At 43.7% G+C, this 26685-nt stretch overlaps 1 protein-coding gene across 5 annotated transcripts; it reads right to left on the reverse strand.

The window, feature by feature from the left end:
• Positions 1-249: 249 nt before the first annotated feature.
• Positions 250-6756, reverse strand: LOC120105534 (putative disease resistance protein At1g50180). 5 transcript variants are annotated; one of them, XR_005507919.1, is made up of 4 exons: positions 6148-6756; positions 3233-6043; positions 2867-3009; positions 1918-2684 (listed from the first exon to the last, which is right to left on the reverse strand). XR_005507919.1 is itself a non-coding variant. In XM_039118102.1 (3 exons), exon 2 carries the CDS (start codon positions 5992-5994, stop codon positions 3235-3237), a length of 2760 nt encoding a protein of 919 aa, XP_038974030.1. In that variant the 5' UTR covers positions 5995-6043; positions 6148-6756; the 3' UTR covers positions 250-584; positions 3233-3234. The 5 variants fall into 5 exon arrangements, 4 of the variants coding, with proteins under 4 accessions (XP_038974030.1, XP_038974027.1, XP_038974028.1 ...); XM_039118102.1 differs by lacking the exons at positions 1918-2684; positions 2867-3009 and adding an exon at positions 250-584; XM_039118099.1 differs by lacking the exons at positions 1918-2684; positions 2867-3009 and adding an exon at positions 250-553 and having other exon boundaries at positions 6148-6753.
• Between the last annotated feature and the right edge of the window lie 19929 nt (positions 6757-26685).

Genomic DNA, 26685 nt, shown 5'->3' on the forward strand with positions numbered 1-26685 from the left:
CTTTAACTATGTCTAAATTGAGAACAAGTGGGGGGATAACCTCCTATTTCCTCTTTTGTGCTGCCAAACAGTCTGTCTGGTCTGACCGGTTAACCTTCTCTTGCTTTGACATGTGAAAGGATATCCCTCAGGAGTCAAGTCTGTCCATGGAGAGTGGTAGAATAGGATTAACTCCCTCTCATATCATAAGCCAATTACTGTACTACCTCCTTTTTTTTTTCACCCTTAATATTCACTCTTAAGTGTATAATAAAAGTCAGAAGGTAATCTATCTCTATGACAAAAATATATGTTCTTTGCCCCAACACTACCTGTCACTAATGGCCGCGGAATCTTATCTGTACAAGATTTTTTTTTAATCAAACTCTCTACACTAAATTAATATAAGAAGTTCAATTACTTCGGCTACTCTGGGTTTTGGATTGTATCTTTTGCACCGAAGAATAATTGACACTATAACAAAAACAACAAGAAGAAGATGCTTGTCCAATATAAGAAGAATGCAAATGCCACCATCAAATGGTCTGTGTAAGTGGTGGATCCAGCTCGCTTCCTATACAAAAGATAAGAATAAAAAAATAAAACTAAAGAAATATTAGTCCATTGAAAGCGGTATTCCACCAAATCAAAAATATAAAAAGAAGGTAACCCCTTCCTCGTAAATAAAAATAAAAGAATGAAAATAAACAATGGTTTCAAAAATATTGACTATTTTCAAATATTAAAGAATAGTTGCATGCAATATTCTTTGTTTTTTGGGTTCTTGGGTTAAGGGGGTGGGGCATGGGGGCTCTAATAGTCTTATGTACCAGGATCAAAATTTTGTTGATCTGGGATTTATGAACTTTGTAAACAATGCCTTCCCATTGCCTTCCCTCTCATTAGCTTCTCTTGATTCCTCCACATTTTTAGGTAAAATAATACCTCCATTTATTGTGGATGAACCAAACTCTAATTTGAGTGTCGGACCATTTGACCTATAATAATGTATACTTGATTCCCAACTTTTTGATAAGTTTTATAATGAACTGCACATAAGTATATTTTAGGTTTTTGTCTCTAAAGGCAAATTTCTGCACCAACAACTTTTATTGCTGTTTTATTAAGGTCATAGTATTGGGAAGCACGAATTCTAAACATCTGGATACAAAAATAACAAGATAAAGGCAATTTGGCTTATTACTTAATTAGCTCTAGGTTTATTGCATCTTATTTTGTGGATTTCTTCTTCTAATCTATTCAATGAATTTTTCTAATCCTGATTCAGATGTTTTTATATCTTGTGGTTTCAATCCTATGATTATTTTGTTTTTATTTATGATAATACCTTTTTTGGGGGGAAGGAGAAAAGAAATAAAAATTCTGGCTTAGGAAGGTTGATGGTCTGGTCCCAGCTTCCATTAAAAGCCTTTTGGCATGCAGTATGGTTAAATATCAGTTACAAGAACTGCTTATATCTGATACTAAGACTAAGAAATGCATACATGTTTTGAAACCCATTTTAATGGATGCTAGATCAAAGCCATTTTTTGAGATGTCTATTGTTATACTCCCAAACCAAGAGTTTAACAAACACCGCATGCCTACAAGGTAGACCTTATAAGCATAGAAGGCTACCTGATTAACCAACTAAATCAAATCTTAGTAAATTCAATTTAAAAGCAAAACTCACTCAATCATCCAGAAATAAGGTAATGAAAAATGTAAGTACTAATTTATCCTCAACAACAATATATCCCAAGATAATAGAGAGTTCCAATGTTTTAGCACATAATTTGGTAACCAAACCAAATCTAAAGCTAACCGATATAGAATCCAACTAAATAACTAAAGAAAACTATATCTATTAGGAATTCCAAAGTAAATCTATGTGTGCGCTCCCCTAGCCTTATGTGTTTCATGATTCAGAATCTGAAAACAAGGAAAAAAGAAATCAGAGAAAAAAGATAGTGAGCAACACTAGGTCAGAAAGTAACATAACATTTCGAAATAGTGTCTAAATATGCTGAGCAAATGATAAACCGAAATAGCAGTTTACAAACATAATATAGACTAGGCAAAAGCCTTATTTTCTCTAAATCTCAACGAATGTCTTTTAGAAATTTACTTTTCATGAACTATTAATAAACTCAACATCAGGCTATGGCCACATAACTTAGTAACATGGGTCACATACTGAATAATAAGCATAACAGATATAAAGTAAACCAGGTACCAGATAACAGATATCAAATAAGAAGCACTATTCTAATCACCGGTGGCTCGGTATTAAAATTAGTTTTTAAAATTACAAATCGACAAAACAAACGTATTATTCTCACTGGAAAGACCAAATCATAGCTATGCTGAGAATATATAAAAATGCAAATCGATAAATTACCCAATCAACTTTCCAACTCATTACTCAAAATAAGTCATGTCCAAAATAACTTATTTTCAAGAGTTTAAAAATATATACAATATTCTTGTATTATTTCCAACAGTACAATGACTAGAATAGATAAGATTACATGCTTGACCCATTTATCGCATTAGAATGCAGTGTTGTAAACAAACTTAACCAAATAATTGGAATCTTCCCAAATTTATTTTTTTAAGCAAATTATGAACAGAAACACTAAGAAGTGTTATGTTACTTATCTCTATCAGCAACAAACTCAAGCACGGTGTTTACCGGTCCACACCTAGCATGTCCAATTAATCAATACAAATTTAGTTCGTCCTTCATCAACCATCAATACAAGAAATAAATAAATTATTTCTAAATTCCTAATTTCAGCTCTAATGTCCAAATTACTTTTAGCTATAATTTTCTTATCCTACTTAATTCGTGACTACATAAATAAATAAGAAATTAGAGTTTTACCTTGATTTAGGGACTAGAGCATAAAACAAGTAGATATAGCAACGATCAAACACCAATAAGGTCAGCAGTACTTCATTGAGTTCAATACTCTTTTATCTTAATCTAGAGGAGGTAAAGAACTTTACAATCTGTTTTCTTAAGTTCTGCATCAAAAGTGCTAAAACTCAGCCAGAATTTCAGCAATTAGAACATGCAAAGATCAGAGAGAAATAAATCGTAATACTTTGCATGATATCATGTCAAACATGCGGTGTGCTAAAATTACAAGCTTTGAGAGTATTCAATCATGCAAGAAGTTTATTCCACTAGTAGAATCTTGAGGGATGGAAATAACAGAGGAAATGGAGGAGAGAGGAAGCAACTTACAGTTATAGGTAATATGATGGCTCATCGATCACATCTTCAGAAATAATGGAGGGGATGTGTTGGACCTTGTACCCATCCTCATTGCTGACCCTGTCATTGAACTCACGGGGCATAGAAATCAGCTTTAGTTCTCGAAGGGTGATCACGTGCTGCAATCCCTCGGGAAGCATCTTCAATTTCTCGCACCAATTGATAGTTAAGTGGGTGAGTCTGGGCATTGCCCCAACCTCTACTGTCCATTCCTCTAAATTTAGGAGTTCCGTTAATATCAAGTGTTGCAGTCGTCGAGCAAAGCCACCAGCAGAAGAACATGACATGATCTTCCCAAGATATGAATTCCGATTCAGTTCAAGAAGCCTGAGGTTTGGCAGCGTCTGCAGCACCGGCATTGGGTCTTGCTCCAATCCAGATTCTCTTAATATGAGCTTGGTGAGGTTTGGAGGGAATTGATTGTTGTCTGGGAGCTGCTGCTGTTGTTTGAATACCAACTGTCCATGCAGTGTCAATGAACGGAGTTGGTGCAGGTTTGGTGCACAAGCGAAAAAGACATCCCCTGAGATTATACGTTCGGGCAGAATCAAAGCCAACGACACAAGGCTGTCCATTTGCTCGAGTGCTTTTCCGAGTGATTTTGCAAACATTCTCTCACATGCTTTGTCAATCGCCTCTCTAGTAAAGCTCGATGTAGCAACACAATTTTTGTTGAATCTGATGCCTAGTGAACGGACGATCTCCGTAATATCCATATCAAATTCAAACTCCCTAATTTCCAAAGTCTGGAAGTTCTTGTGATCCACACTTATCGGTGCGCTTAGAAACATATATATATTAATATATACGTGCCTCAGCGTCCGAATTTTCCAAAATGATTTCGGCAGCAAATAAATTTTTGTGCCTCTCACATCTAATGTCTGCAGATTCAGGAGATGTCGGATGGAGGATGGCAGCCTCTTCAAATCAGTGTATCTGAATCCCAGGTATCGTAGATGAATCATGCTGCCGATCTGCTTCGGTAACTCTTCCAAATCTTCTGCACCCTCCAGATCCAGCACCCTTAATAAGTTTAACCCATTCAAAGATCTTCCCACATTAGTCAAAATTAAACTGAAGCCCAGCAAACTGCGGAGACGCGGTGAGGAAACAGCAACCTCGTCATTTATACGATCGTAGAAAGCTGCACGGTGAGTCAATATACCATTAGATCCTGCCATGTCGTCACTACTGCAAACATAAAGAAATTCATCCTTTTTGGCTTCTTCAAGGCCATAGTCGCGCAACAGATCATGGATGCGTATGTTGTTAACCCGCCCACGAGCCTTGCTTCTTTGGGCAACCTGGATCAAGCACCTCTGCACCAACTCTTCCAACCAATCCCTTGCAGTGTCTTCCATTGTCTGTCGCTGCTCTTGCAGTATGAAACCTTCGGCGACCCACAACCTAACTAATTTGGAGAGAGAGATAATGGAGTCCTCTGGAAACGCAGCAATGTATAGAAAACATGGTTTTAACGGATATGGCAAGTCATTGTAACTTAAACCCAATATATTGTGGCATTCCCTCCCATCTCTAGTAGATGCCCAGTTCATGCTCTGAGCTATTTTCAACCACGTATCGTAGCTAGGATCTTTCCTTGACATAAGACCCCCTAACACCACCAGTGCAAGAGGAAGTCCACCACACTTCTTTGCAAGCTTATGGGCCAATGCCTCCAACTCAGTTGGGACATCTTGATTTGGTGGAAATGCCTTCCTACGAAAGAGTTGCCAGCTCTCCGTGTCATCTAAAAGCTGCAGTTCATGTGGAGGAATCCATGGCTGGGCATCTCTTGCAACCTCAATGTTACGGGTAGTAAGCAGTATTCTGCTACCTTTGTTCCGATCAGGAAAGACTCGCTGCATTTGTCTCCAAACATCAACACTCCATACATCATCCATCACGACCAAATACTTTGTGTCTCTTAGGAAATCACGGAGCTTCTCTCCCACTTCTTGTTCATCCATATGCTCCAAGTCTCCTTTCCTCTGTTTGATTCCCGTTACTTTTTGCAGGATGTCCTTCATTAGCTCGATACCTCGGTAGCTCTGAGAAACTGAAACCCAAGCAAAGGTATCGAAATGTTTTTTAATTGCAGGGTTATTATACACTTTTATTGCCAGGGTGGTCTTGCCTAGCCCACCCATACCCACTATAGAAATTACACATCGTGCTTTCTCATTCCGATCAAGCAATCGACTCATTAATTCTTTCTTATCATTCTCGAAGCCTACAACATCAATGTCATCATCATCAGAGTGAGGAGAGGATTCTCTGAGTGATTGCCAACTTTGATCCATTGCACTACTTTCACCTAGATTAGCAATGCCATATGTGGCTCTGCTCTCAGAGATACCACGGATCTTTTCCTTTATTTTTTCAATTTTACCACCAATTTCATGTAGGGTGATCAATTCACGAGGCTTGTGAGAGTACCTTGACATAGTGCCCATGAAGCCTCTCCTTTGGTGTCGCCTCTCGCCCATGTACTTGATGGTGCCTATGACGTCTTCTATTTCATATGCTACACCGCTCATCTGCCTTATCCAGATCTCCACTCTTTCGTCTCCCCTCCTCCTGGACTCGGCATCTTTGAGGAAACCTTGCAATAGCTGGAGTTGTGCTTTCACCCATTCGACTTGATCTCTCACCCCACGCAAAAAAGCAGCTTCTTGTACGAGAAGGTTGGTAAGCTGAAAGACAACTTTGGCAACCAGAAACTCAGCCATATCTCCTTCCCTCTCTCAGCCCAGATGCTATCGGCCGCTAACCCTCCGTCTGGGAGTTTTGGGGAGAAAAGAGAATAAAGAAAAACTTTAATGAAGAGGGAAAAGAAAAGTAACGACGATTTTGGAGCTGGCGGCCTTCACAAGGGATCCTACCATCTGACGTCCACCATCAGATCCACGAGGCACTCCGCTGCCGCCATCAGATCCCCCCTCTCTGCCGCCTCCAACAGCCTCTGCGACGCCTCCTCCGGCTGGGTCGGAAGGGGTGAGGGAGAATTGGGGGTGAGGCTGGGTTGGGTTGGAAATGTTGGGTGTGTGTGTGTGTGTGTGGGTGGGGGGGGGGGGGGGGGGGGGGGGTGTTGGGAGGGCGGCGGCTGGGTTTGGAAGGGGCGGGGGAGACGGAGAGGCGAGGCAGACGCAGGGGCGAGGGAGGAAGGGGTTTGGGGGAGACGCCCCGGGGGTGGGGTGGGGGGGGGCGCCGCTGGGTTTGGAAGGGGGGAAGACGGAAGAGCGAGGGTTTGAATGTGGTTTGGGGGAGACACGGGGGTGAGGAGCAGCGGCTGGGTTTCAATGGGATTTGAGGGAGACGGGGGGTCTCGATCATGGCAGAGATTCTACCTTATCTGGGACCGCAGGGTCTCGATCATGGCAGAAATTCTACCTTATCTTCCTTCTTCTTCTTCTTCTTCTTCTTCTTCTTCTTTATTTTTTTTGGGTACATATTCTACCTCATCCCTTCGAGCGACAGCAGGGTCACGATCATGGCAGAAATTCTACCTTATCTTTTCAAAGGACCGTGGGGTCTCGATATTTTTTTTAATTTTATTTTTTCCTTTCCAATTCCAAGCAGAGCCTAATGGGTAGAGAATCTTCTCCAAAGTCCAAGAAGCCTCAAAAAAAAAAAAAAAAAAAAAAAAATCAGGTTCTCCACATGAAAATTAATAAAAGAAGCTCAATTACTTTAGCCATGTGACTTGAGGGTTAATTTATTCCGACGTTCAGACATTTTGATGTGACTTGAGGTTTAATTTATGCCAGAGCCAGGCTGTCATCAGCTGGTATCGAAAGAAACACTGCAGCACCGAGCCAATTTTAAATTTTTAAAACTATTTGACAGCTCTATCTAAGTCATCACCCTTCTCCAATTGTCGAATTACTTTTCACTCCCTCATCTTAAATATATTACTTTCATATGTAGTCTTAAAAGACTAATTTATTCCGATATTCAGAAACTTTCATGTGACTTGAGGTTTAATTTATTCCAACATTAAGACACTATTGCCAGAGCCAGACTGTCCTGGTATAGAAGGAAGCAGCGCAGCGCCGAGCCAACTTCAATTTTTAAGACTACAACCAACGGCTCATCACTCCCAAAATATACCTTTTGTCCGCCCAGCGGAAAAATCTCTCCAAAAAGCTAAAGATAATTTTTAGATAAAAAATATTAGATAAAAATATTTTTATTTTTTTTGAAAGGTAAAAATAAATTTTTAAGAGAAGCCCTATTTCGAAGCTTTGCAAAATATCTGTTTTAAGTTTTGTCAGAAAACTATTTTTTGGACAAAAATACAAACAATAAAATATAACAATTACATACTTTGTCCCTTTATAAACTTAAAAATATGTTGCAGTCCTAACAAAGAAATCTAGCCGTAGATCAGACTCGCTTCCGTGCAAGAAAATATATTCTTATTTTCTATTTTTGTATGCATTTTTTAAATCACGTTTTAGGAGAAAATTTTTTTAATTTCTTTCTCTATTCCTTCCGAAAACCATCCCTTTTTTTCATTGACATCGTGGTCCACGCTGAGATCCTCCTAGAGCGTAAACTACAAAGAATAATACATTAATATGTTATGTTAAATAATTTAATATTATGTTATATTATGAAAAATTAATATATGCTAATAATTATAATATTTTGTACCTTTATTATTGTATTATACTATAAATATAATATTATATTACAGTATATCATAATACATTGATATATTATGTTAAATAATTTAATATTATATTAAATTATTATGCTATAGTTACAATGTTATATACTGTTGCTGGAAATTGGACCCGGGGGCGATCTTCGGTCGAAGAGAGGGAGCAGCAGGTCCTCACAGGGGAGCGGCGATCCGTCGGCAGGTGGCGTCCTCCGTCCAGGTGCCTGCAGACAAACCGGTGGCCGGGTTTTCCGGCGCCGGCCCTCCGACGCTCAAGTCAGAAGGGGGGCAAAATGTATGAGAAGAAGAAGAACAGTATTTGTAGAGTGCGGAATCTCCCAACGCCCCTCTGAGAAGCAAAGGCCCCCTTTTATAGGGAGGTCGGTTTACCTGTGATGTGATGGGGCGAGGCTATAGTACGGCTCGGCATGTTGTTTGGATCGGCGCACGATCGGGTGAATTATTGCGTTGATGTCGGAGGTGAGGTCGTCGTACGACCCGAGCTGGCACGCGATCGGGCGAATTATTGCATTGGTGTCAGAGGTAAGGCCGAGATTAGAGACTTATCATAGTCGATTGGACTCTGCTGGGCTGACTTGCCGTGGAGAGCTGAGGGTCCGTAGATGACAGGAGCCATGCGCATTAATTGTGGAGTAAGCCGGAGATCCGCATTAATTGTGGAGTAAGCTGGAGATCTGCATTAATTGTTGAGTGAACTGGAGGTTTGCAGGGGTCATGCGCAATAAATGCCGGGGGTAGTGGCAGGATATGGCCCTTGGCCGGACCTCGGAGGGGTATGGCCGTAGTAGGTGGCTGACAAGGATAGACCTCGGGTGTCAGGAATTTTCCAAGTCGGAGGTTCTGAGGTCGGATGTCTTGAGGTCGGATGTCTTGAGGTCGGACGTCTTGAGGTCGGGCGCCGACTTCGGCTGTCCAAGGTCGGCGGTTGTGCGACTTCTTAGGGGTACTTGTGTCACTGGGGGAAAAACCTTATTCCCCCAACACTACCCCCCGACTTTCGAGTTCGAGCGGCTTGCAGGCTCGGACGTGGGAAGTAGAGACTATCATTAAAGTTGGAGGGAATCACGTCCGCGCCCTTACGCTTCTCGGAGCCTTTATGACGGAACCTGCGCCCTTTGGTGCTTCGAGGTCGCTTTATTCAGCGAACTTATGATGGGGCTTGTATCCTTACGTTTTTCGAAGCAGCTGTAATGGGGGCGGTGCCTCTTGGATCTCCGAGATCGCTTCGTGCGGCGAACCCATGATGAGGGTCCCCGGGCCCGACGAGGCGGCGCCTCGATCTCGTGGTCGAGGCTCCCCGCTCATCAATGAGTATGCCGTTTCGTGCTTCAAAATGGACACACGGCATGATTTGAGGTCGGACGTTTCTGATCTCGTATTAGTGGATCATTGATCTGGGGAGGTGGAGGCTACATCGGTGCTCCACGTGTCCCAGAGCCTTATTAAATGAGGGGAGCGGGGGTGATGTCCGCTCGTTCTTCAAGGTGATCTGATCCTGCGGACCCATGATGAGGCCCCGAGATCCGATGGGACAGCGTTTCGATTTCGTATCCGATTTATTGATCCGGAGTGAATGTGGTGCCTCGGCTTCCGAGGTCGACACGTGGCGCAATCCGGTCAGGGGATGGGAACCGACCCTGTTGATTTGGGCCGTCAGGGGGGTCTATATAAACCCCACGAGTCTGCCCTAAGAGTTCTATTTGGCTGCCTCTCATTTTTGCCGTCTTCTTCTTCGCTCCACTTCTCAACCGAACCTTGCCGACGGTGCTCGGAGCGATTTTCGGCAACCCCCCGTAGGTTCCCACCCTATTTTAGCTAGGGCTTCCTCCCCTCCTTCCTCCTCTATCCTTAGTTTCATTTCGTTTTTCTGTAAAAATGGGTCTCGGTCCTGAGGAAGTAGGGTCGAGTCTATCGGAGGAGGAGTTGGAGTTAATCCGCTCCCGGTTCTTCTTCCAGCCCGGGTTTCGTCTTGAAACTGCGGGGCCGGAAGACAGGGCGACACGGCCGCCCCCAGGTCGGATCGCGGTTCACCGCGAGACGCTCTGGGCCGGCCTACGGTTCCCTATTCACGAGTTCGTGAACAACTTGCTAGTCGAGTACCAGCTCGTCCCGGCACAGTTGGCTCCGAACTCGTGGAGGACCATAATCGGGTTCCTGTCCCTGTGTCTCGGGCATGGGATCTCGATCTCCGTGAGCGTCTTCCGCCGGTGTTTTCTATTAAAGAAAAACCCGGCGGACGCAGGGTGGCTATACTTCGCCTTTCGGGGCGGTATGTCACTCTTCCAGGGTGCCCCTTCCTCTATTCATGAGTGGAAGGGGAAGTTTTTCTTCCTTGCGTCCGAGGCGCCGTGGGGGTTCAACCCGAGGTGGGGGCACCCTCGGTTGAAGACTCTAAACAGGCTCTCCGAGCCCTCGGGGAGGGAGCTGAGGGTCCTGGACTCTTTACGGGCCCTCGAAAAGGGGTACGACCTGACCGAGCTCCTACGGGAGGACGCCCTGGCGAGCGTGGGTCGGAGCTCGGCGCGCCCCGAGGGTAAGAGTAGTTGCATTACCTTCTTTCCTTGTCTGTTCTTTCTTTTTACTATCATTGGTCTGACACTTAGGAGAATCTTTGATTTCAGATATTCCCCACATGCTGACTAGCAACACGTCCCTTTTCTCGCGAATAAAGAGGCGAGAGGCCGAGGCCGGGGGGGCTATTCCCCAGCCTCGGAAAAAGTCAAGATCGGCCGGTGTTTCTTCATCGGCCGGGGCGAGAGGTCTAGAGGCGGGGGCCTCTGCAGCCGACCAGGGGCGGATGTCGGCCGTCGGCGATGCGGGCTCGGCGGCCCCGCCTTGTCCCGCCCCCATTGCCCAGCGGGAGGGCCCAGCTACCACTCGTTTACAGCGCCCGGGGCCTGAGCCGACCAGAGGCCCCGAAGCAAGTGGCCCCGGAATCCCGAGCTCGGATGAGCCGAGCTCTTCGAGGGTCTTCCGGGAGGAGTCGGTCGAGCCGGACTCTCCTATCCCCGAGGGGAGCTCGGCTATCCATGATGCCGAAGTCGCACGCGCCGTATTTCGGCATGCGATGCTTCCAGCGGACCGGCCTGAGTTTCGAAACTTGCCGCTGGGAGAGGTCGTTGACGGTACTTACCGCAACACTGCCCGGGTAAGTCCTCTTCTTGATTTCCTTGAAGTTACTAACGAACTTGTGTTTTTCAACTCACGGTCATTTTGTTCCTTTCTTTGCAGCATATTCACGAACTTGACACCCTGGTGTTCATCGCCCAAGGGTGTCAAGAGGAGGCTCGGCAACTCGGCAGGCAATTGGAGCCGGCTAAGAAAAGGATTGCCGAGCTGGAGGCGGCGCTAGCCGAGGCCGAGGCGCGAAGGGAGGCCACTGAGGCCGGGCGCCTCGCAATGGTCGAAGTGCTCGAGGAGGAAAGGGCCGCCCACGCCTTGACCAAGTCGGCTTTGCGCGCTTCGGAGGCGCGCCTGGGGGAGGCCCAATCCGAGGTCTCGGGCCTCAAGTACGAGTGCGGGGTCTTCCGCCTCAAGATTGAGCAGCTTGAGGCTCGGGAGAAGAAGGCACTCGAGCGGGCCGAGAATGCCGTGGATCTCTTCAAGGGGTCGGAGGAGTTCCGCGACATGTTGGAGGAGGAGACTGTGGACGGGTTTCTCCGGGGTTTCGATAACTTCCGGAAGCAGATGGCTCGGATCTGCCCCCAGTTCGATCTTTCCACAATTCGTTCGAGGATGAACCTGGGCTACGGGTCTGATACGGACGACATCCCCGCCATCCTGACATCCGAGGCGGGGTTGTATGAGTCGGACGCCGCCGAGCCTGCAACGGCGGTGGCCGAATCGGAAGCACCCGCCGAGGCCCCCGCTACAGACCCCGAGCCCGCGCATGCCGAAGGCCCCCAGGTCATCACCGTGGACGACCCTAAGGGTGACGCGGACGCTGCTGCCGCCCCTTAGGACTTGGTGTATTTTTTTTCTTTTTCATTGTAATCGAGGTCGGCACTTTCCAACTTTTGGAGGGCCGACCTTCAATTTTGTACTTAGCCTTTTGGCCTTTTACTAATGAAAAATCCCTTTTATCACATTGTGTTTATCTTTCCTTCTCTTGTCGTAAATAAAGCCGGAATCTTGATTTCTCTGACTTTTAACTTTATATCTTGGCTTTCTCAAGTTCTGGTCATACCAACTAGAGGGAGCTCCGAGCTTAGGCTTTTAGAAAATTTCTCTAAATCCTACAGCTCGGATTTTAAAATCGCAGAAATTGCCATGTTTGGCCTTTAGGTTCTTAAGGCATCGAGGTCGGGCCTTAGTCTTTCAAGTAAGATTGTGCTAGATTTGTATGTGCCGCTATTCGAGGGGTCTAGTCGGGTTTCCGAATTCGACTCCCGGATCCTTCGTAGGGAGCGTGAGCTAATAATCGAGTTGTCGCCAAGGGTTTCCATAGTTATCGTTCTCGGACTTTACCGAGGTTTCGGTAAGCAGGACCGGGACTTTTAAGGAATGCCTCGGCATCTTTGTGTTCGATCGGTACGCCCGCGGCCGAGGTCATTTTCACAGCTAGACATCGGAGTCTACGTATGGGGGCCGAGTTGGGCCCTAATTTATGAGGACTTGCATAAGTTGTGGAGATTTAACGGACGGAGTATGCATAATGTTGGTGGGAGATCGGTCTTAAGCCGACTCATAGGAGTAGTCCGACTTTGGGCGAAATAAGGTTCCGACTTTGACTGAGATTCCGCTAGCAGCGCGTAGATAAAATTTGACAAGGAGGACGTCGAGTTAGATGCACCTTTTGCATTCCCAGAATTGTGTCCTACATAGCGGAGCGGGTTGCTTCGTTTCCTCGTCGGCTTTCGGAGTCATTCTTTGACTTGTTAGGGGGCTCGGGCTTCTCACGGACCCGATGACGCCCACCGAAGTTGAGAGGGTCTGGGAAGGCTTCATTGATCCGCGGCTCTTCCCAAGGTCGAGGGAGTTTGGGACTCTACGGTCGAACCTCGGGGCATCCCGACCTTGGTTGAGGAATCTTACGCCAGGTCGGTTGTTCTGGGAACACTCTGCTGACCTGCAATACTTTCCGAGGTCGAGGGAGTTTGAGACTCTACGGTCGACCCTCGGGGCATCCCGACCTTAGTCGAGGAATCGTCCGTCAGGTCGATGGGTCTGGGCACGCTCTATCGACCTGCGACGCTTCCCGAGGTCGAGGGAGTTTGGGACTCTACGGTCGACCCTCGGGGCATCCCGACCTTAGTCGAGAAATCGTTCGTCAGGTCGATGGGTCTGGGCACGCTCTATCGACCTGCGACGCTTCCCGAGGTCAAGGGAGTTTGGAACTCTACGGTCGACCCTCGGGGCATCCCGACCTTAGTCGAGGAATCGTTCGTCAGGTCGATGGGTCTGGGCACGCTCTATCGACCTGCGACGCTTCCCGAGGTCGAGGGAGTTTGGGACTCTACGGTCGACCCTCGGGGCATCCCGACCTTAGTCGAGGAATCTTGCGTCAAGTCAATGTTTCATCGTCCTGCGATACTTTCCGAGGTCGAGGGAGTTTGGGACTCTACGGTCGAGCCTCGAGGCGTCCCGATTTTAGTCGAGGAATCTGAGGATCACAGACGACCCAACATTAGAAGAGAATTATAATCATTGAAATAGGCGAATCATTTGCAGAAAAGAGACTGAGTCCATAGTCCTGATCGTCTTGAACCCCTAGGGGTTTCATTGGTAGTACATTCGTAGATTCTCGGAGTTCCAGCTTTGCGGAATCAGAGTCCCCTCTAGGGACTTCAATTTGTATGCTCCGGGTCGTTGTACTCGGGCGATTTGATACGGCCCTTCCCAATTTGGGGCGAGCTTTCCTTGCTCGGTCGGTTGAGAAGCCTCGGCTCTCCTGAGGACGAGGTCCCCTACTTTGAAGAGCTTGAGCTTGACTCTGGAGTTGTAGTATTGGGCCGTCCTCTGTTGATACCTCGCCATACGGACCCTAGCGACCTCTCGGGTCTCCTCAACAAGGTCCAAGTTGTTCTTGAGCCGGAAAGAATTGGTGTCGGGGTCGTAATGCTCCACCCTTGAAGAAGGGAGGCCAATTTCCAGCGGGATGACAGCTTCAGTGCCGTACGCTAGGTTGAAGGGGGTCTCTTCCATGGGCAGTCGGAACGTAGTCCGGTACGCCCAGAGGACGTTGTACAAGTCCTTGACCCACTGTCCTTTGGACCGATCAAGCCTAGCCTTGAGCCCCTGCAAAATAGTATGGTTAGTTACCTCAGTTTCCCCATTTGTCTGGGGATGGGCAACCGAGGTGAAGCGGTGGTCAATGCCGAGCTCAGAGCAAAATTCCCTGAAGTGGATATTGTCGAACTGCCGACCATTGTCGGATATAAGGATACGGGGTAGTCCGAATCTGCAAATTATGGACTTCCACACGAAGTCCCGCATCTTTTGCTCGATGATCCGGGCTACAGGTTCGGCTTCGACCCATTTGGTGAAGTAGTCGATTGAGACGACCAGAAATTTTCTTTGCCCGGTGGCCAGGGAAAAGGGCCCCAGAATGTCGATCCCCCATTGGGCAAACGGCCAGGGGGCGATGATGGAAGTCAGCAGGGCCGAAGGTCGGCGTTGAATATTAGCGTTCCGTTGACATCGGTCGCACTTCCGGACGAAATCCGTCGCATCTTTCTGGAGCGTGGGCCAGTTGAGGATGATAGTGTTATTTTGATGATTAACAAGCAATTATCTAGAGTATGTTATAAGTTAAATCGATACTTCATTTATAAGTCCATTACTCTCAGTATATTTGTATGAATTGATATAGATACATTTCATTGTTCATTTGAATGAATCTAACCTTGAGATGCAGCAAAGTGTGGATTGAGTCGACCCAAAGGATGATTGGGTCGACCCCGGCACATCAAGAAAACATTTGGCACACTTCTGCAAAAATGGCAAAGATGACAGTGAGTTGGGTCGACCCAAGGAAAGCATGAGTCGACCCAAACATCAAGATCCTCAAAACAAGACAGAAAAATGGTTCTCTGGATTTACTGAGAGGGTCGACCCAAGAAGTAGTTGAGTCGACCCAAGCTTGAGTCGACCCAAACCCTGAGAGGGTCGACCCAAAGGCAAGACAGAAAAGAAGACAGAAAAGGTTCTCTGGAAACCCTGTTAGGGTCGACCCAAGAAGAAGTTGAGTCGACCCAAGTGAACTTTGAGTCGACCCAAAGAAAGGTTGGGTCGACCCAAGTGAAGGAAGGCTGAATTGCAAGTTTCTGTGTTTCTGAGAGGGTCGACCCAAGGAATGTTTGAGTCGACCCAAGTGAAAGTTGGGTCGACCCAAGGACAGGTTGAGCCGACCCAAACACGGGCTGAAGCATAACGGCTAGTTCTGCAGATGTACTTTTTGTCCTTCCAAAAGTCAGTAACGGCTAGTTTTTGAATTCTAACCATTGGGGCTTGTCCAATGGATGTAGGAAGCTATTTAAAGTGGCACTATTCATCAGATAGAACATCTTTTCCACAGAATATCCAAGAGTACATAAGAAAGAGAAAGTGCCCTAATCTTCTTCATCCAAGTGCTTCATTCAAGAATCAAAGAAAGGGGTTGAGCAGATTCAAAGAGTCATCAAGAGATCCATCCTCCCTTGAAGAGTGAAACATCCTTGACAAAGAAGAGAGAAGTCACTTCAAAGCGATAAATACTTTCTAAACTCTTCTTTGTAGTTTATATTGTTTTATTTGCTCATCTAGGAGTTTAAATCTTCTTTCTTTATTTGTTAAACTACTTGTAAAGGTTGGTTGGTTAGCCCAGAAAACCAACGGAATAGGTTGATTGGTGAACCCGGAAAACCAATTGTAAAGGTTCGTTGGTGAGCCCGTAAAACTAACAAAGGTTCGTTGGTGAGCCCGTAAAACCAACAAAGGTTTTTGGTGAACCCGGAAAACCAAAGTGTAAAGAATTTTGGATTGTGAGCCCGGAAAACAATCCAACTGTAATCCGCGGGATTATAGTGAATTCCCAAGGGGTCGCTTGGGGAGTGGACGTAGGTGCTAAGGAGAGCACCGAACTACTATACTTTGTGTTGTTTGTGTTGTGATTTGCTTTAGCTTACTAACCACTCATTTGACTTGAGCAAGATAGTTAAATTTAAAAGAAACCAATTCACCCCCCCTCTTGGCTTGTCACCTTGGGCAACAAGTGGTATCAGAGCAAGGTGCTCTAATAGTACTCATTGATCTCACAATCAAGAGTTAAAGATCATGACAACCCAAGTGGGATGTTCTATGAGTGAGGGGCAATCCACAAATAGACCACCTCTATTTAATGGCACAAACTACACATATTGGAAAGCTAGAATGAGGATATTCATTCAAGCTTCAGACTATGAACTATGGTACATCATCACTAGAGGACCTCACACACCCACACTTAACATAGAGGGCACTATCATACCCAAACCAGAAATGGATTGGAATGAAAGTGATAGAAGATTAGCACAGTTAAATGCAAAAGCTATAAATGTACTTTACTGCTCATTAGATGTAAATGAATTTAATAGAATATCTACTTGCACTACTGCCAAAGAAATTTGGGACAAACTTGAGGTCACACATGAAGGGACCAATCAAGTTAAGGAGTCAAAGATAAACATATTAGTACACAAGTATGAATTGTTTAAAATGGAATCTACTGAGTCCATAACTGATATGTTTACTCGTTTTACTGACATTATAAATGGGCTTAAGAGTTTAGGAAAGTCTTACTCTAACTCTGATTTGGTGCGAAAAATTCTCAGGTCTCTACCAAGGAATTGGGAGGCCAAGGTAAGCGCTATTCAAGAAGCTAAGGACCTCAACACACTGCAATTAGAGGAGCTTCTAGGATCACTCATGACCCATGAGTTGACAATGAGGCAAAATTCAGAAGATGAGGTCAAGAGAAGAAAGCCCATTGCCCTAAAGACTACCACCCCTAAACAACAAACTGAATCGGAAGATTCAGATGATGATGAAGAAATTGATGAAGAAGGGATGGCTATGCTTGGAAGAAAATTCAGAAAATTTATGAGAGGTAAGAATAGATTCTATAAAAAGAAACCCTTCCTCAAAGGTAACTCAAGCAAAGAAAAGGGTAAGGACAAAGAAAAAGAAAAAGAAACTCTCATTTGCTATGAGTGTAACAAACCCGGGCATTACAAGATAGATTGCCCAGATTTGAAATGGATGGCAAGAAAACTGAAAAAGAAGAACTTCATGGCTGAATGGAGTGAAAGTGAGGAATCAAGTTCGGAGGAGGAAGATCATCAAGAGACGGCCCAAATGTGTCATATGGCCAATGACGATGAGGTAGATTCTGAACTTGACTGTGATTTTACTGTTGATGAATTACATGATGCATTCTTGGAACTCATGGAAGAACATAAGAAACTAATTAATAAAAATAAAGTTCTAAAAGAAGAAAATCAATCTCTTATTAAAGATAAGTTAAAACTATCTCATAACTGTGAAACATTAAGTAGGAAACTTACAAATGAAACCAAGAATCTAATTGCTGAAAATATCAAGCTAAAAGAAGATGCTGAAAAATATAAATCCTTGGTAGATAAATTTACACTTAGTTCTATCAAATTAAATATGATTCTTAATAGCCAAAAAGCTGTATATGATAAGGCTGGTTTAGGATATAGAACAAATAGGAAACAAAAATTCTTAAAGAACAATTTTGTAAAAGCTAAAAGTAAAAATATTACTTGTTATTGCTGCAATAAGTTAGGACATAGAGCATATGAATGTAACTTTAGAAAGTCCAGTCAAAACAAATTAAGTAATAATCAAAAGATTAAATTCAAGAAAGTTTGGGTTCCAAAAGGAACATGGAGTACTAACCCTAAAGGACCCATCTTGACGCAATCGGGGTGGGCTGCAGATTTTTTTTCTTCTTGAGGATGGCTGAATCTTTCTTCTCTTTTTTTTTTTTTCAAGCAATGGCAATGGAGGCTAGGGTTCTTTGTGGTGGAAGGAAGGAGGAAGAAGATGGGTTGCTGGTTGGTGAGATTGGGTTCAAGGAGGGTCAGCCAATGGACCAAAATTAGGCACCAATTTTGTGGGGGCTGAAATTGGCTAGCCCAATTTTTTTAGGCTGAATTGGGTTGTGTGGAATCCTAATGGCAATAGGACTTAGAGGAGGACGTGGGAAGGAGTCTTGGGCATGAGGGAGGTGCTGAAATACTGATGTGGCACTCAAGGAGGGTGCACACAAGAGGTGGAGGCGTGAGAACAAAAGAAGGGATAAGGATAAACTTGAGTTTGTTAGGAAAATCTCATCCAAAACCAACCCAATTTCAAATGGCGTGAAGGGGAGGCGTCCCACCTTCCCTCAGCCCCTTTGGCATCGCACCAGCAAGAGGAGTAGCCTCTCTTCACGCAAACAAACCATAATTTCGAAATCCAAAAGAAAAACTAACTTCATTCATCATACCCTTCTTTATATAGGAAGAAAGGTTGGCACAGAATTTTAAATTGGACTCCTAATTACATGAGGACTCAATTCAAAATTTAAATTTTCTAATTGACCAATCAAAGGCCTTGACACCTAAGCCTAGACACCTAGGAATCCATTCCTTATGGCGTGTGGATTGAAACCCATCAAAAGAAATTTAGCCGCATGCCACGAGTTGGAATCTAGGTGGAACTCCTTCTCGGGTACCAACATCAGCATGAAGTTCGGGAGACTCCTCAAATTTCATCTGATCTCCAAATTTTATGTTCTTATAGTCATTGGAAAGCTACGGATGTCTACTTTCCAACAAAATGAATCAACTTAATCAGACTTCTGTAGCTTCCAAAATCTTCAAAATACCACATGGTATTCAATCTGTCACGGATTTCAACTGGATTTGAACTCTGAATTTCTTCCACATGTGAGAGATCTTCATGGTTGAACTTCTCCACGTGATGAGTGATGATCTTCACGGCATTAGGAATCCTTCTTAATGGCACTCAATTATAAGGACTCAATCTTAAACACATGGACTCAATCCTCTCACATAAGGACTCAATTTCACTCATACGACTAAACTAAATTCTCCACACATGACCCAATATGACTTGACTCAATCCTTGCATAACATGGACTCTTTTGATGCCACTTGGCATTCAATTACAAACATAAATCAGCAAATTGCAAACCCAAAATAAGAACCCAAATAAACCCAAAATAAAAGGACTCAATGTGACCAAAATAAAATAGACTCAATCCAATTAAATGCTAGAAATTACGAACCCAATGTGTTTTCGGGCACTCCCAAGCAAGAATCCAAACTCGACGTACATCCATTATGATTTGGGCTCGTGCTCCTGCATCAATTCCCCCCTTCTGGAAAAAAGACTCGACTCCGTCGAGTTTCACAATTGATAGAGCTTGTAGAAGTTTGGGTTCAGCTGTTGGACTTCCTCCATCTTTAATCATGAGCGATCTGAATTTAGTCGGTCCTCCAATGAAAAACTTCTGATATCCTCCTCGATGGGTGGACACTATCTGAACAACTAGGATGTCCTCAATGATGTCCGTCGGGGCTGATCGTCGAAGAAGTGAAGATGGTACAGATGGGATGTCTTCATCTTCAACATAGTGAGCATCATAGGGCTGCAACTCTTCAACATAGAAGATGGGGCTAACCTGCAAATCATCTGGTAACTCGAGCACAAAGGCCTTGGGTCCCATCCACTTCAGCACCTTGAAGAATTCGACTTGGCAAGGTTGAAGCTTCTGAAAATTTCTGCATTCAACACTCAACCACATCAACACAAAGTTTGCTTCCTTGCGCAGGGTCGGCAAATAGAACTTATCCTCCACCATGGTGACTGTTTTGACGTAGCCAAAGTGACCACCAAGGTCTCCGCCATGGACCTCTCGAACAATATGATCACCAAGTGAGGTCTCCGGGACACATAAAAGAAAGCAATCATGGGTCAAAAATTCTGAATGCTGCCACTGATCCACTGCTGAAACTTCTGCATATATGGGCTGAAAATATACTTCAGAGGGGTACAAAAATTTTAGATTGGCAAACCCCATTACCTCAACATTCAAAAGAGTTAGAACATATGAATTTTGACTGAGGGCATCAGCAATAAAATCTTCTGCATGCGGCCCATGCTTCAGGACTTGGCGACGAGAATCCTCGTGTTCTTTTGGGTTCAACCAGCATGCAGGAAGGTTCGGCAAGCTTGATCTGGGCACCAAATCTATGGTGCGCTGGTTGTCTCTCATCAGTGGAAGATTCTTGGGAAGACTCTCAAGGGTTATATTAGAGGAATCATCCAATATGGACTTGAAATCAGGAGGAACAACTTCTGAAATTTCAGCCCCAACTTCCCTAGCCATTAGTGCATACATGACCCCAATCTCTCGGCTACAAGCTTCAAACTTTCTCATGGTTAAAACCCGTTGGATTATCAGATTTTCAGAGGTAAAATCAGTGATCCTAAGGGGCTTTAACACAACTCTTTTGTTGGCACAATATAGAGAATAACAATTGGATCGACCATCATACTCGACACTACGATCATACAACCAAGGTCTTCCTAGAAGAAGATGGCACGCTTTCATGGGCAGAACATCGCACCATACTTCATCTCGGAGGTCCTTACCAAGTGAAAAACTGATCAAGCATCTTTGTTTAATAGGGATGGAGGAGTCTTCGATCCAACTTACCCGATACGGCTTTGGATGCGGTACCGGTTTCAGATTCAGCTTTTTCGGCACTTCTTCGGAAATGATATTCATGCAGCTTCCATTGTCAATGATGAGGTTTAGAGACTTGTTGGAATGCTCGACGCGAGTGTAGAAGATATTGGTGCGCCTCCAATCTTCCTCCACGTTCTTCTCCAGCTTGCAACCCGTAAGAACCCGCCGCACGACGCACACAGGTAGATCTGAAGCTTCTAGCTCCACCGCAGGGGCTTCTTCATCATGTTCTTCGTTTCCTTCATTTCCCTCTTCATCAGCGGGCTGAGAGGGAGGAGTGACTTCAGAGGGTCCTATGATCTCATCCTCCCCGCATACCAATGCAAATCGTTGGTCTCGGGTAGGACAAACAACGGCGAAATGGCCTCGCCCGCCGCACTTGTAGCATTCAACAGAATTCTTCCCTTGCGGTGTGGATTGTGGCATAGGACCTTTACCCTTTTCATTAGCCCTTGGAGCACCCCTTTCCTGATATGTGCTTCTATTTACAGAGGTTTCAGATCTGAAAGCAGGGGCGTTACCTCGAGGAAATGGAACTCCTCGGTTGGTGCTGCGCTCGGAAAATCGTCGTACAATTGGTGCTTGCGCAGGGCGTCTTTGTCGTAGCTGCGATTCAACTCGAATGGCGAGTTGGTATGCCTCCTCTAGGCTGAAGATGCGCGTTGTCATTAGCTCCCTCTTGATGTCATCCCTCAGCCCGGATCGGTACCGAGTTAGGGACTGTCGATCCGTCTCCGTGAGGTTGCTGCGGATCATCAACTCATGGAATCGGGCCGTATACTCCTCTACGGAAGAGCTTCCTTGACGAAGTTTCAGAAGTTCTTCGAAGAGTGTCTCCTCATAATCAAGGGGAAGATACTTTTCCTTCAAACGAAGTTTCATCTCCTCCCAATCATTGATAGGGGGCTGTCGGAGTCGATGAAGCTTCTCTTCAACGCTATGCCACCATATGCGTGCTTGGCCCTTGAGCTTCATCTTCACGAATCGCACCTTGGTTTCATTGGGCATGCTGAACCATTCGAAGTAGTCTTCGAGAGACATCAACCAATCCTGGAAGTAGGTTGGGTCCATGCTTCCGCTGTAATCAGCAACTTCTACACGAACCCGCTTCATGACATCGTCGAGATCATGGCGCTCCCGCTGATTTTGATGAACATAGGGGTTCCTGAAATTATTCCCCATACGAGGAATGTTTGGAGGGGGCATCCGCTGATCCCTAGGTGGCCTTTGGGGTGATAGACCCTTGGGGGAGAATGCTTCAACATCGGGGTCTCCTCCAAATGGCACTTCTGAATTTTCAGGTTGCGCGGGGACAGCATGTTCATCTTCAAGATTGTTTGGCTCGGGAAAGAGACGATCCCAAACAACTTCCACCTTCTGATTCAAGGCCGCCACTTGCCGGATGAGCTCGGCCATCATCTCAGCACGTTGTCGTTCATTGTTGTAGGGGCGACCACTTCTGGTACTCATGGCGACAAGGATTCGCTCTGATACCAATTGACGCAATCGGGGTGGGCTGCAGATTTTTTTTCTTCTTGAGGATGGCTGAATCTTTCTTCTCTTTTTTTTTTTCAAGCAATGGCAATGGAGGCTAGGGTTCTTTGTGGTGGAAGGAAGGAGGAAGAAGATGGGTTGCTGGTTGGTGAGATTGGGTTCAAGGAGGGTCAGCCAATGGACCAAAATTAGGCACCAATTTTGTGGGGGCTGAAATTGGCTAGCCCAATTTTTTTAGGCTGAATTGGGTTGTGTGGAATCCTAATAGCAATAGGACTTAGAGGAGGACGTGGGAAGGAGTCTTGGGCATGAGGGAGGTGCTGAAATACTGATGTGGCACTCAAGGAGGGTGCACACAAGAGGTGGAGGCGTGAGAACAAAAGAAGGGATAAGGATAAACTTGAGTTTGTTAGGGAAATCTCATCCAAAACCAACCCAATTTCAAATGGCGTGAAGGGGAGGCGTCCCACCTTCCCTCAGCCCCTTTGGCATCGCACCAGCAAGAGGAGTAGCCTCTCTTCACGCAAACAAACCATAATTTCGAAATCCAAAAGAAAAACTAACTTCATTCATCATACCCTTCTTTATATAGGAAGAAAGGTTGGCACAGAATTTTAAATTGGACTCCTAATTACATGAGGACTCAATTCAAAATTTAAATTTTCTAATTGACCAATCAAAGGCCTTGACACCTAAGCCTAGACACCTAGGAATCCATTCCTTATGGCGTGTGGATTGAAACCCATCAAAAGAAATTTAGCCGCATGCCACGAGTTGGAATCTAGGTGGAACTCCTTCTCGGGTACCAACATCAGCATGAAGTTCGAGAGACTCCTCAAATTTCATCTGATCTCCAAATTTTATGTTCTTATAGTCATTGGAAAGCTACGGATGTCTACTTTCCAACAAAATTTGAATCAACTTAATCAGACTTCTGTAGCTTCCAAAATCTTCAAAATACCACATGGTATTCAATCTGTCACGGATTTCAACTGGATTTGAACTCTGAATTTCTTCCACATGTGAGAGATCTTCATGGTTGAACTTCTCCACGTGATGAGTGATGATCTTCACGGCATTAGGAATCCTTCTTAATGGCACTCAATTATAAGGACTCAATCTTAAACACATGGACTCAATCCTCTCACATAAGGACTCAATTTCACTCATACGACTAAACTAAATTCTCCACACATGACCCAATATGACTTGACTCAATCCTTGCATAACATGGACTCTTTTGATGCCACTTGGCATTCAATTACAAACATAAATCAGCAAATTGCAAACCCAAAATAAGAACCCAAATAAACCCAAAATAAAAGGACTCAATGTGACCAAAATAAAATAGACTCAATCCAATTAAATGCTAGAAATTACGAACCCAATGTGTTTTCGGGCACTCCCAAGCAAGAATCCAAACTCGACGTACATCCATTATGATTTGGGCTCGTGCTCCTGCATCACATCTTAGTTTGGGTACCTAAAGCTTCTTCTTGATCTTGATTGCAGGAGTGTCTTGCAGCTGATAAAGTGGAAAAACGATGGTATCTAGATAGCGGCTGTTCAAGACACATGACCGGTGACGTAGATCAATTTGTCACCTTGGAATCAAAGAAGGGTGGAGTAGTAACCTATGGAGACAATGGTAAAGGGCATATCATTGGAAAGGATAAAATTTTCATTGCTCCATCTATTTTTATAGAAAATGTCTTATTAGTTAAGAGTTTGAAACATAACCTTCTTAGCATAAGTCAATTTTGTGATAAAGGGTTTAAAGTCACATTTGAAGCATCTGTATGCATAATCACAAATCCTAAAGATAATAGCATTGTACTTGTAGGACAAAGGCAAAGAAATATTTACTTAGTAGATCTTCATGAATTAGGCAAGAAAAATGGATTATGCTTAATTACTAATGAAGAAAAGAAAAATGAAACTAGTTGGTTTTGGCATCGAAGACTAGGACATGCTAGTATGGAATTAATATCAAAACTAGTCAAGAAGGAATTAATAAAAGATGTGCCAAAATTGATCTTTGAAAAGGACAAAATATGTGGACCATGTTCATTGGGAAAACAAACTAAATCATCTTTCAAATCGAAGAATATAGTATCAACAACTATACCATTTGAACTCATACACATGGATTTATTTGGACCTACTAGAACTACAAGTCTAGGAGGGAAGAAGTATGGACTAGTTATTGTTGATGATTTTTCAAGATATACATGGGTTTCATTTTTGGCACATAAGAATGAAGTATTTTCAGAATTCTTGAAACTATATAATAATATCATAAATGAAAAGAAACTCACCTTAGTAGCAATTCGAAGTGATCATGGTACTGAATTTGAAAATCAACACTTTGAAGAATTTTGCACTAAAAATGGAATATCACATCAATTTTCAGCACCTAGAACGCCTCAACAAAATGGGGTTGTTGAAAGGAAAAATAGGACATTGGCAGAAATGGCACGCACAATGTTGTGTGAGTCAAATCTTCCAAAGTACTTTTGGGCTGAAGCTATAAACACTGCTTGCCATATTCTAAATCGAGTCTTAATATGACCAATAACCAAGAAAACTCCTTATGAACTTTGAAAGAATAAGAAACCAACTGCTAAATATCTTAGAGTTTTTGGTTGTAGATGTTTCATCTTAAACAATGGCAAGGAGGATCTAAGTAAATTTGATGCCAAGTCAGATGAAGGTATCTTCTTAGGATACTCCACATCTAGCAGGACATACAGAGTATTCAATAAAAGAACCTTAGTAGTGGAAGAGTCAGTCAATATTATATTTGATGAGTCTGATAGTGAGTCTGCTAGAAAAGAAAATATTGTTGATGATGATACAGGAATTATCGACTTTGAAAAGTTGAATATTGATGACGTGCCAAATCAAGATAAGGGAGATGATTGCGTGCCACCACAATCCCAAAACTTGCCAAAGGAATGGAGGTATGCATATGGACATCCTAAAGACTTAATCATTGGTGATCCATCTCAAGGGGTAAGAACTCGATCATCTCTTAGGAATTTAAATGATTATCTTGCTTTTGTTTCACAATTAGAACCTAAGACTTATGAAGAAGCTGAAAAAGATACTAATTGGATAAATGTCATGCAAGAAGAATTGAATCAATTTAAAAGAAGTAATGTATGGACATTAACTGAAAGACCAAAGCATAACTCAGTAATTGGAACAAAATGGATATTTAGAAATAAATTAGATGAAAATGGATTAGTTATAAGAAATAAGGCTAGACTTGTAGCTAAGGGATACAATCAAGAAGAAGGAATAGATTTTGATGAAACATTTGCTCCTGTAGCTAGATTAGAGGCTATTAGATTACTTCTAGCATTTGCATGTTTCATGGATTTCAAATTATATCAAATGGATGTGAAGAGTGCATTCTTAAATGGTTTTATTGAGGAGGAAGTATATGTAGAACAACCTCCTGGTTTTGAGAATCATGAATTGCCAAATCATGTGTTTAAACTACATAAGGCATTATATGGATTAAAGCAAGCACCTAGGGCTTGGTATGATCGATTAAGCAAATTTCTGCTTAATAATGACTTTAGTAGAGGAAATATAGATAAAACTCTATTTCTCAAAAGAAAGGACAAAAATCTATTAGTGGTACAAATATATGTAGATGACATAATCTTTGGTGCCACAAATGATACTCTTTGCAAAGAATTTGCTGATTTAATGCATGGAGAATTTGAAATGAGTTTGATGGGAGAACTAAGTTTCTTTCTAGGGTTACAAATCAAACAAACTAAAGAAGGCATTTTCATTCATCAAACTAAGTATACAAAGGAAATACTAAAGAAGTTTGGGAATGAAAATCATAAGGGAGTAGGCACTCCAATGAATCCTACTAGCAAGCTAGACAAAGATGAAAAAGGGAAGAGTATTGATATTAAGCTCTATAGAGGACTAATTGGATCCTTGCTCTATCTTACTGCTAGTAGATGATGAGAGTACAAAAGTGAAATTTTCATATTATCTTAATTTAGTATTATAGTTAATTTTTATTAATAAAATTAATTAATTAATGTTTTATTTATGTTTGAGTGAAATTAATCCAAGAGACCCAGTAACTCTGGATTTGAGCCTAATGCCTGGCAGCCCAAGCTCAATAAATTTTCCAAACATCCACAGCATGGGGGCTTTGAAATTTTCCAATTTTCCAACCGACCGTGGACCTCCATGCACATGCAAACCGGCTCTTTCTTTCATCCATGAAGCAACACTCCAACGACCATCCACGTGTTCCAGCGGAACCATCCCAGCAGCAAAAGCATCCCAGTAACCGGATCATTCCCAAGCTGAGTCCTTCGCTTCATTTCCAGCAAATAAATCCCAACTTGTTCCATGAGTCTTCTCAACTTCCCAACGTCAATATCTTCCCAGCTTCCCATCTCAAGCAACCGCAGCATTTAGAATTTGGAGCACTTGTGGCGTCCGCAATTCTCTCTAATC

Source organism: Phoenix dactylifera, unplaced genomic scaffold, assembly GCF_009389715.1.
Source record: "Phoenix dactylifera cultivar Barhee BC4 unplaced genomic scaffold, palm_55x_up_171113_PBpolish2nd_filt_p 000305F, whole genome shotgun sequence".
Taxonomy (NCBI): Eukaryota; Viridiplantae; Streptophyta; class Magnoliopsida; order Arecales; family Arecaceae; genus Phoenix; species Phoenix dactylifera.